Source organism: Somniosus microcephalus, chromosome 9, assembly GCF_052327205.1.
Source record: "Somniosus microcephalus isolate GS21.2 chromosome 9, FLI_Smic_1.0, whole genome shotgun sequence".
Taxonomy (NCBI): Eukaryota; Metazoa; Chordata; class Chondrichthyes; order Squaliformes; family Somniosidae; genus Somniosus; species Somniosus microcephalus.
The window spans coordinates 12,181,242-12,194,851 of record NC_140995.1 but is presented as its reverse complement, the minus strand read 5'-3'; the positions used below and the strand labels follow the sequence as shown (position 1 = coordinate 12,194,851).

Below are 13,610 nucleotides of genomic sequence, written 5' to 3'. Positions count from 1 at the left end.
CTGCCCCAAAAAACACATTTCAATTACAGATCAGGCTTTAAAGAACAGAAATGTCTTCCTTATCCACTCAGCACTACTGATTTTAAGTTTAAATGGGCTAATTTTCACATAATACATGAAGTCAGAAGAAGAAGAATAAAAAATGAAACAACATCTTGGTTTATCTAGTTCATGGTTTTAACCACGAGGTCACCATTATGCTCTTCTAGCCCTGGAGACTTAACTATTAAAAATGCATTTACAAGCCATTCCATTAATAATAAAAAAATGCAGTCTCAATTAAAACATTCACAAAAAAGTCAATGCTTCCAAGTCAGTCAAAAGCATTTGAAATGCTCACCAAGATTCCAAGCAAAATAATATTTTGGCCTGGCAGCCAACAATGAAATATATAGGTAGAACACGCGACTAGTTAAGGACGCTGTAGTCACAAAGGTGTCATCAATATTGTATTCGACTGGGAACACCTTAGTGACTGTGAGATGAAATGACAAAGAAATCCCACAAACAAGGAGCTTGCACAGTACAGCTGTCTGAAAGAAAACACAGAAGGAAAAACATTAATAAATTGTTACAAAATAAAACATTATCTTCAGGTTTTCAGAAAATCTATTTCTGGCACAGTTGCTCATCATTACTGCAATTCATGCTATAGTTTGTTCCGTTTAATCCAAAGTTACTTACTTCAAAAACATTTAACAATTCAAATCTTTTAAAGCACTAAATTCCCACTTTGCTGCTTTCCATGTGTTGCTTAATTAAAATTATTGGACAATTCTAACTTTTAGTGCAAGAAATGACTGAATAATGAGTAGATTGCAGTCACATCAACCAATTAATTACTCTTCAGACTGGAAACACACTTTTCAAAACTGCAGAGATAAAAGAAAAAAAACTGCAAATGCTGGAAATCAAAGACATTTACAGTATTTTCTTTTTATTTCAGAACAGAAATGATACTTGCCAGAATTTGCCTTCCTCGAGTTGCTCTTTTGAAAAGATTTTTTTTTTATGGGTGTTCTATTTGCTGTCTTCCTTGCTGCAAAACTCTCTTGCTACACTCAACCAAGAGAGAATAGGGAAGGCTGATTTTTTAAGAGTAGATTACTCTGCAGCTCCTGATCTTTTCTATATTGCCACTTCCTGCTCAAAATAATTATTTTATTCCCTTCTGAAATTTCTGTAGTCTTTTCTTAGCTGCCATTGTCCAGTGGATGCTTGTGAATTCTTGTCACAATAAAACCCCATAAACAACTTGCATAGATCACATTCATATATTGTCAAGCCAACAGATATAATAAAACTACTCCGCACAGCAGCAGATCAAATTTCCTGTCATTATAGTCACTTCCATGATCAAAAATAAATCAGTCAATCAATCAGACAAATTAGGAGAAAAGTTATTTTTCATTACGACGACCTCCAATTGTTTCCTCCCCCTTAAGGTTCAAGCACGTATTAGTCAGTTATCTAATGACCAACTAAAGACTATCCTCCTTGGTTTTTGGGGGTTGGAAAAGAGGGCGAATCAGCTGGTCGTTCAAGTGGCTCCAATTTTAAATGCCTGGCAATTTAAGTTTCAAAGTACAGGAAACACTCATTTAAACGGCACCTAAATATCCGGAATTCTCTATTAAACGGCAAAATTCTCACTCCGAAAACAACACCTCAATAACCGGCAATGTTGCAGAGTCCGAGTCTCCCGGGGTGGCCGAGTTAGTCAGTGGGGGTAGTTCTCCAAACTGCCACTACTCGGCTTCTTGGCACTGTCGGAAGTCAGAACACCTCAATAACAGGAGTCCGACTCTCCCGCGTTGCCGGGAGTCTCTTCTGATCCGCCATTTTACAGGGGTACTGTGCGTCTCCCACGCTGCTGGTAGTCATTGCATTGCATTACCCTCAACTGGCAATACTGTACTTAATCAAGCATCTTCCACCATCCATTTAACACAACATTCTGTAGGTGAGTACCCAATTATTGTACACTGCATATCTCTTGTTTTTTTTATTTTTCTTTGTTAAAAATAGCCTTGGTAGATAACCCTCTCCCTCATCCGGAATTTTTGATCAACCGACAACACGCCGGTCCCGTTGGTGCCGGATACCAAAGAGTTTCCTGTAACCCATTTCTGGTAGACTCTTCAATCTGAACCAGTCAGGTCCACAGCGGAGAGGCTTACAAATTTGTCTTAAACCTTTGGTAATAAGGGGACTAGTGTTAGCAGAGAAAATTGGCGTGGGGGCCAAACAAATTGGTGTAATGAGAGATATCCTGGGGCTTTATTGGATGCAACAGTTTCACACAACATGGAACAATTATCTATCTGCAACTTTATAGCAGGTTTCCTTGCTTGCTTGGCACATGGTTTCCCTGGAGCTAGGTAAGCTATACATCGGTGTCTAAAGGGTATCCAAGGAAGAATTCATTTATAGCAAATTCAACTATGTGATTTAAAATAAACATTCCAAAATGTCAATTAGATTTACCAGTTTGCTGCTTTTCAAAATAGTGAAATTCCAAGGTGAAACAAGGGTACCATATAAAAAAAAATTACCACAGGTGAAGGTTCACTTTTTCCACATTGTCCATTTCCTTTTCCATTTACTTCAGCACATTTCATGTGCAATGTCCTGCCTTCAATGAAAGCAATATAGTCCTTGTATGTGTATAACGGCCCCGCCAGGATACCCATGAAATTACAGATGTAGCTTAAATATTCCAATAGACTTGGCATGGTTCTGGAATTCAAATCATAAAAAAAGCACTTAATTTCAGTGAGCATATCCCTTTAGTTATCACTACACAATACTTTCAACAACTTTGGTGTAAAGAGACCTAATATTTTCTTGAAGCTGTGGATCAAAAAAACTGTCCTTAAAATAAAAACAAGAAGCACGCAGAGTAAAAAAAAGTCAAATACGAAACAACTGACTTAAGAATCTCAGTGAAAAAATGCATAAAGGATACAAGATCTGCACCTTTAGATTAAAAAATTCAGAAATGTTCATGTCTAACTTCAACCTCCTATTTTTTCTGCCACATCACAGAGGTATACAGTTAGTACATAGACAGACTTCAGTCTGAAACCTTGCATCTTGGATTTCCAAAACAATCGAACATTTTCAGCACCTACAAACTGGGAAGATTAAGGCAATAGGAATTAAAAACTTAATTAAAATTTCTCCTGCTTTTAAAAAAAAGATACAAAAATTAAAATAGGAAATGTGCAATGCTTTATATAATTCTACAAAAATGAGAGATAAGTACACAATCGGAGTGGGATTAATTTAATCTTCCTCCAGCAGCGCACAGTATTTTGCTGTTGTTTGGGATCTCAGGCCCAGGGAAAACAGTGGTAGGGGAAGAAAGGAAAATGTTCAGCCCACACTGCAAACATTAAGATTCATTGATCTTGCCTCAAATCTACTAAGCACAAATTATTACATTTCTAGGCATACTAGTCCAAACATATTAATTCTATATCTACATCACTTCGAACTTTACCTCCATAACTTCATCTCAAACCAATGAATTGCCATAGCGACAACCTCTCATCCCTCTGTAACCATGACTTAGTAGCTGGCATGAAAGCCCACTAGATTTTTGGACTATTTTTGAAACTGGGTATTTTGTCTTCAAAAAATGTCCTATACGCTTTACTGACTCCCTGCATTCTCAATGTATTGACATTAAGATTCATTGTACAACCTGCTGGCCCAACTCTCTCTCCCAGGGCCTCAACAGTGAAACTCATTAATTCTCTTAGGCAGTCCTTTCTCATAAAATCAAACTCTCAAAACTCAGGCACAATCTCTCGAGATACCTATTCCTCTTTCTTACTCAAGAATCACATTCCTCAATTAATAAATAATGCACCAGATGTTAGCCTGTTTTTCAGGATGGTTTGTTTACAGCATCTCATTTCTGGCTCTGCTTGCGTTTACCCCCATTTTGAAAACTGCAATCCTGGATCATTGGACAGCTGTCAGCTGCTACTCCTCAATTGCCATGTCAATAAAAGGAGCAGCATTGGAAACAGAGTTTCCCAAATATGCAGGCTGGTGAAATTCAAACAGGAAAATCAGCAGAACTAGAAACAAGAGCAGAGAGACAAAGCCACCTGCTGTTCCTTTTAATCAAAAATTCATGATCCTCTTGCTCAACACCAATTAAAATTTCAAGGAAACAGTGGCCAAGATCAGAGCACAGGCCAATATTAAATTCTTGGACTTTCCCAACATTAGAAGTTGATATTTTAGATTTACAAACAGGTGCAGATTCACAATAGAATGCCCAATCTTGAAATAAAGTTGGAGGACTGAGTAGCTAAACATTGATTTCTGAATTCTCTGCTGCAGAATTAAATAAATATGGATTGTACTGTAGTAAGCAGACAGTGCTCAGCAGTTAGCAGGTAGAGTCAAGCCTCCCAATATGGGTCTGGCTTGGAATTCGCTGGACAGAAAATGTAATGTAATGAAAACGTTCTGACGAAGGGTCATCGACCTGAAACGTTAACGGTTTCTCTTTCCACAGATGCTGCCTGACCTGCTGAGTATTTCCAGCATCTGCAGTATTTTGCTTTTGTAGAAAATGTAATGAGATTGCTTGGAAGTGGGTGTGACACTTCACATAATAAAGCACAGTGGCATAGTGGTTAGCACTGTTGCCTCACAGCGCCAGGGACGCGGGTTCGAATCCGGCCTCGGGCGACTGTCTGTGTGGAGTTTGCACATTCTCCCCGTGTTTGCGTGGGTTTCCTCCGGGTGCTCCAGTTTCCTCCCACAGTCCAAAGATGTGCGGGTTAGGTTGATTGGCTATGATAAATTGACCCTTAGTGTTAGGGGGATTAAATACGTGGGGTTATGGGGATAGGGTGGGATATGTGTTGGTGTGGGGGTTACGGGGATCGGGTGGGATATGTGTCGGTGCAGGCTCGATGGGCCGAAATGGCCTCTATCTGCACTGTGGGGTTTCTGTGATTTCTGTGATCTGTGAAAGTACTTTAAAAAAAAAAAAAAAAAAATACTTGAGTAAGTTATCAGAGCTGGTTTTAAAGTTACGCACCAGAATAAAAACTATAATAGGTGCACACCCATAAAAACTTTCAGCAGCAACCTTGCTACCTCCCAGCTTGCAGCCCCAATTCCATTTTAAACACATACTTGCAAATTACAAAATTTTAATCTGACCCATTCCCTTCAGTTCATTGGCTCAAAAGCAGACACTATAAATGACACCAAGCTTATTTCACCAGCAGCTCCCAACCCCACAACCTCTACAATCAAGGAAGAGAAGAATAGCAAGATCATAGAAACACCATCAAGTCACACTCCATCTTGCATTGGACATTTATTGCCATTTCTTTCATAGTTGTAGGTCAAACTCCTGAAATTCTCAGTGCCTCCCCGACACCAGCAGCACAAGAACTGCAGCCAATACTTCGGGGCAACTAGGAATGGGTAATAAATGTGGCCTTGCCAGCATCACTCGCATCCAAAGAACAAACGGGAGAGGGGCGGTGGGACAACAGCTTTGCTTCAATATAATTACATGGAGCTCTGAAAATTCCTTCAAGAACTATTTTTCAATTTTAATTAGTTGCTGCTCCTTTGAATTTTATTAAGATTTGTTTACAATGAAGCTGTAATCACTAGTATCTGACAGAAGGAAATGAAATGAAGTGATTCATGAACACAGGAATATCGACCAGTTTGCAGTATTGATGCACCCAAGAGGGGAAAAGACAAGTGAACTTTTTAATTAAAATTATCATAATGCAGCACTCGAGACAACTCCACATCATACTCCAGTGGTAAAACTTTAAATAGACGTCCTTAAACAGGTCAAGTTCACAAAGCATTCAGGAATACCCTGCAAAAACACTGCTGAGAAGTGATATTGTTGGCAATTGGGTGGCTTCTCATGAATAAGAACAAAAGAAATAGGAGCAGGAGTAGGCCATTCGGTCCCTCGAGCCTGCTCTGCCATTCAAATGAGATCATGGCTGATCTTCTGCCTCAATTCCATTCACCGGCCCTATCGCCATATCCCTTGACGCCCTTACTGGTCAGAAATCTATCGACTTCTGTTTTGAATATACCCAATGACTGAGCCTCCACAGCCCTCTGGGGTAGAGAATTCCAAAGATTCACCACCCTCTGTGTGAAGAAATTTCTTCTCATTTCAGTCCTGAATGGCCTACCCTTTATCCTGAGGCTGTGGTCCCTTGGTTCTAGACACCCCAGCCAAGGGAAACATTCTCCCAGCATCCACCCCATCAAGCCCTGTAATAATTTTGTATGCTTCAATGAGATCCCCTCTCATTCTTCTGAATTCAAGAGAATACAGGCCTAGTTTACTCAATCTCTTCTCATACGACAGTCCCGCCATCCCAGGAATCAATCTTGTTAACCTACATTGCACTCCCTCTATGGCAAGTATATCCTTCCTTAGGTAAGGAGACCAAAATTGTACACAGTACTCCAGGTGTGGTCGCACCAAGGCCCTATATAATTGGAGTAAGATTTCTTTACTCCTGCACTCAAATCCTCTTGTAATGAAGGCCAGCATACCATTTGCCTTCCTAATGGCTTGCTGCACCTACACATTCACTTTCAGTGACTCATGTACAAGAACACCCAGGTCCCTTTGAGCATCTGCATTCCCCAATCTTTCACCATTTAGGAAATACTCTGCCTTTCTGTTTTTTTCCACCAAAGTGGATAACTTCACATTTATCCGCATTATATTCCATCTGCCATGTTCTCGCCCACTCACTGAGCCTGTCGAGATCCCCTTGAAGCCTCTTCACATCCTCTTCCCAACTGACACTGCCACCTAGCTTTGTATCAGCAGCAAATTTGGAAATGTTACATTTAGTCCCCTCATCCAAATCATTGATATAGATTGTGAGTAGCTGGGGCCCAAGCACCGATCCTTACGGTACCCCACTAGTCACAGCCTGCCATCCTGAAGAAGACCCGTTTATCCCTACTCTTTGTTTTCTGTCCGTTAACCAATTCTCAATCCATGCTAGTATATTACCCCCAATTCCACGTGCCCTAATTTTGTTCACCAACCTCTTGTGTGGGACCTTATCGAAGGCCTTCTGAAAATCCAAATACACCACATCTACCGGTTCCCCTTTGTCTACTCCACTAGTTACATCCTCAAAGAACTCCAATAGGTTTGTTAAACAGGATTTCCCTTTCATAAATCCATGCTGACTCTGCCCAATCTTACTATTAGTTTCTAAGTGCCCAGTTATTGCATCCTTTATAATAAATTCCAGCATTTTCCCAACTACTGATGTGAGGCTAACAGGTCTGTAGTTCCCTGTTTTCTCTCTCCCTCCTTTCTTAAATAGCGGGGTTACATTTGCTATCCTCCAATCTGCAGGAACCATTCCAGCATCTATAGAATTTTGGAAGATGACAACCAATGCGTCCCCTATCCCAAAGGCCACCTCTTTCAAAACCCTAGGATGTAGGTCATCCGGTCCTTGGGATTTATCGACTTTTAGTCCCATTAATTTTGTTAGTATTGTTTTTTTTTACTAATAATAATTTCTTAAGTTACTCATTCTCACCACCCCCTTGGTTTTCTCATTTCTGGGAGGTTTTTTGTGTCAGTATTTATTTAATTTCTCTGCCATTCCCTCATTCCCCATTATAAATTCTCCCGTCTCCGACTGCAAGGACCTACATTTATCTTCGCCAGTCTTTTCCCTTTTCACATATCTATAGAAGCTTTTACAATCCGTTTTTATATTTCTCGCTAGTTTGTGCTCATATTCCATTTCCCCTTTCTTTATCAATTCCTTGGTTCCCCCTTTGCTGATTTCTAAAAAGATTCCAATCCTCAGGCTGACTGCTTTTTCTGGCAACTTTATAAGCTTCCTCCTTTGACATAATACTAGCTTTAATTTCTTTTGTTATGGTTGGATCACTTTTCCTTTTGCGTTTTTATGCCCTAGAGGAATTAAATGCTGCAAAGTTGGCTTCAGTGTTTTGATAGCTTTGAATGAGTTTATCAAGAAAGAGATTTTCTTAAACTCATTATAAAAGTGATCACTTGAGGCTTTTAAAAAAAAATTCTCTCTCCTCTCCACCTACTCATTTAATTTCCTATTTTCTATTATATACAATTCCAGGCTACGAACAGATCAACATTCAGCAGCCAACTCTCGCAATTTCATGCATCTTTGCATCACTCATTGGAGAGAGGGAAAATGAAAGGAGGTACTAGTGAAGTGGCTCTAATAAAAAGTACAATTCCAGTGAAAAGATATAGGAAACTAAAAATCCCACAGCCTGGTTGGTTGTATGTATGGGAGGAGATAGAGAAGAAAAAATATTAAGGAAAGAGATAAAAGTACAGGAAACTTTCTGGTATCCGGCACTGGCGGGACCGAGCTGGTGCCGTTAGATCAAAACTGCCGTATAAAACAACTCCAATGTTAAAACATAGAGCTTTTCAGCTCCGTGTGAATCAACAAACCCTGTTGCTTCAAAACAGTCGGCTGCAGCTGCAAGCGTCTCTAGCTGAAGCTGTTGCTTAGCTACAGACCTTCCAGAGCCTGACTGGGGAAACAAAAAGCAACAAGAAGTAAAAAAAACTTATAGAAAACGGCTCCTGAATTTTGCCGGTAGAGCTTTCCGGACTTTTTACCTCCAGTTAAACGAAAGTTTCCTGTGCTGTACTATCTTTTCACTGCTCTGAAGGTATTGACTAGTTTTCCAGTGATGCAAACTTACTTGCATTTTTATGACTCTGAAGCAGAACTCCACATATGTATACTTAAATGCACATGCAGAACATGACACTTGCCTCCCACTGCCAGTTCTTCCTAGGTGCCTCAAATCTGTCCTTTCTATAATAATTGAAGAAAATCAGTGACTCGGGCTGCAGTGGTAGGACAGTGAACTCATTTTAAAGCACGGACTTTCATCCCTTATTTGTCTGATCAAATCCAAGTTTCAAAGGCTATAAGGAAGCTTAAGTAAGCATGGCTAACTGGCCCAGGCTTCGTCAGGGCAGACTACCAACTGCACGATACCAGTGTCCTGCTCATTTCACCGCATTGTTTTCACATGAGTCACCATTGATTCATAGTGCACCACGTCAGAAAATACAGGCCAAATATAACTTACGGAACAGGTTGTACAAAATTTTCTCTAGATGTTGCAACACACAGTAATTATTCTGTGATAAGAAATCATACGTATTTAAAAGTGAAATTAACCGTTGCTGCCCAAGCATGGAGTTACTTCTAACAACTTACCGAACAGCTAAGGATTTTTGGACTGGAGTCAGATGTTCTTCTTTTCGTGCCATACCTAAAATAAACATATACAAGTTACAAAAAAGAAAACCTCAACACTTGTGCACATTATAAATGGTGGTGGGGTCACGCTGGAGGTGGGGAAGGGGTGAGCAATGTGATAATGACCAGATAATCTGTTTTAGTGATGTTGGTCACAACAGCAGGGTGAACTCCCTGTTGTTGTTCTTCAAATAGTGCCATGTTCACATCCACGTGAGGGGGCAGACAGGGCCTTTGTTTAACATCTCATCCAAATGATGACACCTCTGACAGTGCAGCACACTCGCAGCACTGCACTGGAGTGTCAGCCTAGACTTGGTGCTCAAGTCTCTGGGCTTGAACCTACAACTAACTGACTCAAAAGGTGAGTATGTTACCCATTGAGCCAGAGCAGACGTCGGAATCAAGAGGTCTGCATGGTGTGGGAGGAGATACAGGGCTAAATGAAGTTGCAGAGATAGGATGGGGGCCTTGGACTAAAACAGAAGGTTAGAGATGATGGGGTAGTTAGAGAGAACAGAAGGGGTTTTTTTTTTTTGAAAGGAGGAGCAATTGCAGTTTTGAAAGGGGAGCAAGACAGTGCCATAGGAAATGGATCAATTATAGGAGCATGGAGTCAGGAGGGGTAATTGAGCAGTTAGGAGTCAAAAAGCTCATCACTACTTGCTGCTCAGGGCCACAGAACGGCATTTTTGGGTAAGGTAGCAGAGGACTCTGACTGCCAGAAGCTGAGGTAGCACCAACCCAGCAACTCAAAGGTGAAATAACATTTTTTTCCTAAAGTTAGCTTGTGTACACAAGATGACCTAACCTTCAGACCACTATTAGTAAGTTACAGAAAGTAAAATCTGATGCATGTTTAAACTTTTATAGTTATGTATCTCAAGAGGCTCTTATGCTGTGGATCATTTTAATTTATAGTCAGCAATTTTATCAGTTGATTTTACAGTTTTATCAGGCAGCCACCAAATGAAACCATTGTTCAGATGACACCCAACCTGGCGGTTAGCCCTTACCGTCAGTGTGGACGGAAGAGGACAATTTTGCTAAAAGCTAAAGATGGAGAAGTTCTCGAATCTTTGGTGAAAATGGCATCACCACACCAACACTCCTCGCTCCACAAGCATGGCGTCCAAGTTAAAAACTTTTCTTGCATTCCACTTAACAAAACATCAATCTTCCTTTTCTTCCCATCGCTCACATTTTAAAAGCTCTAGAATATCAATAAGTATTTTAACTATAGGCTTACTGCCAGCAGTCCAAATTACTGAAAACAATAAACTTAACTGTTTGAAACCGGATTTTTACAGAAATACTACACAGGCAGTTTCTAGCATATGCCATTCCAAGAAGGAATATAGTGTTGGATTGTTGGATGACTATACTTTGAAGATTTTAACCAACCCATCTATTTATACACATACACTTTACAGCAATGATGAATCTTTTTGAACATGTAAACCATAGGTCACATTCACTGGTTTACAGTATTTTGTCCACTTTGGAAAGTAGCAAAGTTAGATGAGCAAATGTCCATCATAAGTTTGGCAAATATTTTCTAAAGTGTATTTAAAAGCTATTTAAGTGGCAAAATGATGCCCTCTCCCAATTGCACTGGGAACTAAAACTCTGGTCCCAAAGGAAATCTCGGAAAATGAGTTATGGCAACTTCAAAGCTTTGGAGACATGGGCAGAAAGAGGGATGAGGTCCTGCAGGCAGATTTTAGGGAGCTAGGAAAGAGATTAAAAAGCAGGACCTCAAAAGGTAGTAATCTCCAGATTACTCCCGGTGCCACGTGCTAGTGAGTACAGAAATAGGAGGATAGAGCAGATGATTGCGAGGCTGGAGACTTGGTGCAGGAGGGAGGGTTTTAGATTCCTAAGGCATTGGGACCATTTCTGGGGGAGGTGGGACCTGTACAACCCAGATCGAGACCAATATCCTCACGGGGGGTTTGCTAGTGCCGTTGGGGAGGGTTTAAACTAGCTTGGCAGGGGGGTGGGAACCTGAGAGTAGATTCAGAAGGGAGAGAAGCAAAGCTGGAAATGGAAGGCAGAAAATTAGTAAGCGAGTTTGGAAGGCAGAGGAAACAAAGGATAGAAAATAGACAAGGGAGCTTGGCAGTGCTAAATGGTATATACTTCAACGCAAGGAGTCTGGGGAATAAAGCAGATGAGCTGAGGGCACAGATAGACACGTGGGAGTATGATATAGCTATTACCGAGACATGGCTGAAAGGAGGGCAGGCATGGCAGCTCAACATTCCTGGTTACAGGGTTTTCAGACGAGATTAGATGGGGATAAAAAAGATTGGGGGGGGGGGGGGGGGTTGTCGCAATATTGATTAAAGAAAGAATTACAGCTGTGAGGAGGGATGATATCTTAGAATGATCATCCAATGAGGCCATATGGGTTGAATTGAAAAAAACGGGGCAATGACACTGCTGGGAGTGTACTATGGACCCTCAAAACAGTCAGAGGGAGATAGAAGAGCAAATATGTAGGCAAATTTCATTCGTGCAAAAATAGGGCAGTAATAGTAGGGGATTTCAACTTCCCTAATATTAACTGGGATAAAATTAGTGTGAAAGGTAGAGGGAGCAGAATTCTTAAAATGCATTCGGGAGAACTGTTTTAGCCAGTACGTAGCAAGCCCAAGAGAGGGGGCAGTTCTGGACCTAGTTTTAGGGAATGAAGCTGAGCAGTTGGAAATGGTATCAGTGGGAGAGCATATTGGTGGTAGTGATCATAATTCAGTTAGATTTAGGGTAGTTATGGAAAAGGATAAGGACAGACCAGGAATAAAAGCTCTCAATTGGGGAAAAGCTAATTTTATTAAGCAGAGATGTGATTTAGCCAAATTGGCTGGAGACAGAAACTTGAAGGTAAATCAGTGTCAGAGCAGGGGGAGGCATTCAAGGAGGAGATAGTGAGAGTTCAGAGCAAGTATGTTCACTTAAAGAAAAAGGGTGGGACTCAAATCTAGAGCTCCCTGGATGTCAAGGGGTAGGATAAAGAAAAAAAGGAAGCTTATGACAGATACAGAGGGCTCAATACTGCAGAAACTCTACAGGAGTAAAGTGCAGGGGTGAAATTAAAAAGGAAGTTTGGAAAGCAAAGATAGGGCATGAAAAAATATTGGCAAGGAAAACCCAAAGATGTTTTATAAATACATTAAGAGCAAGAGGATAACTAAAGTAAGAGTAGGGCCTATTAGGGACCATAAAGGTAACCTGTGTGTGGAAGCAGAAGACATGGGTATGGTTCTTAATGAATACTTTGCGTCTGTTTTCACAAAAGAGAGGGTCGATGCAGATATTGCAATCAGGGAGGAGGAGTGTGAAATATTAGATGAAATAAACAGTGAAAGAGGAAGTATTAAGGGGTTTAGCATCTTTGAAAGTGGATAAATCCCCAGGCCCGGATGAAATGTATCCCAGACTGTTAAAAGAGGAAATAGCAGAGGCTCTGACCATCATTTTCCAATCCTCTCTGGCTACAGGTGTGGTGTCAGAGGACTGCTAACGTGGTACCGTTGTTTAAAACGAGACAAAGGGATAGACCGAGTAATTACAGGCCAGTCAGCTTAACCTTGGTGGTGGGAAAATTATTGGAAAAAATTCTGAGGGACAGGATAAATCTTCATGTAGAAAGACACGGATTAATCAGGGACAGTCAGCATGGATTTGTTAAGGGAAGGTAGTGTCTGACTAACTTGATTGAATTTTTTGGAGGAGGTAACAAGGGGGGTGGATGAGGGTAGTGCGTTTGATGTAGTCTATATGGATTTTAGCAAGGCTTTTGATAAGGTCCTGCATGGCAGACTGGTCATGAAAGTAAAAACCCATGGATCCAAGGCAAAGTGACAAGTTGGATCCAAAATTGGCTCAGAGGCAGGAAACAAAGGGTGTTTTTGTGACTGGAAGGCCGCTTTCAATGGGGTTCCGCAGGGCTCAGTCCTGGGTCCCTTGCTTTTTGTGGTGTGCATCAATGATTTGGACTTGAATGTAGGAAGCATGATTAAGAAGTTTGCAGATGATATAAAAATTGGCCGTGTGGTTGGTAATGAAGAAGAAAGTTGTAGACTGCAGGAAGATATCAATGGACTGGTCTGGTGGGCAGAACAGTGGCAAATGGAATTCAATCTGGAGAAGTGTGAGGTAATGCATTGGGGAAGGGCTAACAAGGCAAGGGAATACACATTAAATGGTAGGACACCAAGAAGTGCAGAGGATCAGAGGGACATTGGAGTGCATGTCCACAGATCCCTGAAGATAGCA

General features: G+C 40.8%; 1 protein-coding gene across 3 annotated transcripts in view; it reads right to left on the bottom strand.

The window, feature by feature from the left end:
• LOC147112259 (membrane-bound glycerophospholipid O-acyltransferase 2-like) overlaps positions 1-13,610 on the bottom strand; it is an 83,948-nt gene that overhangs the window by 13,253 nt on the left and 57,085 nt on the right. For all 3 annotated transcript variants that reach the window (XM_085996364.1, XM_085996362.1, XM_085996363.1), the window contains 3 exons: positions 9,288-9,342; positions 2,556-2,739; positions 341-533 (listed from right to left, as the gene is read on the bottom strand). In XM_085996364.1, coding sequence (XP_085852490.1) covers positions 341-533; positions 2,556-2,739; positions 9,288-9,342 — 432 coding nt within the window. The remainder of the gene's footprint in view (positions 1-340; positions 534-2,555; positions 2,740-9,287; positions 9,343-13,610) is intronic.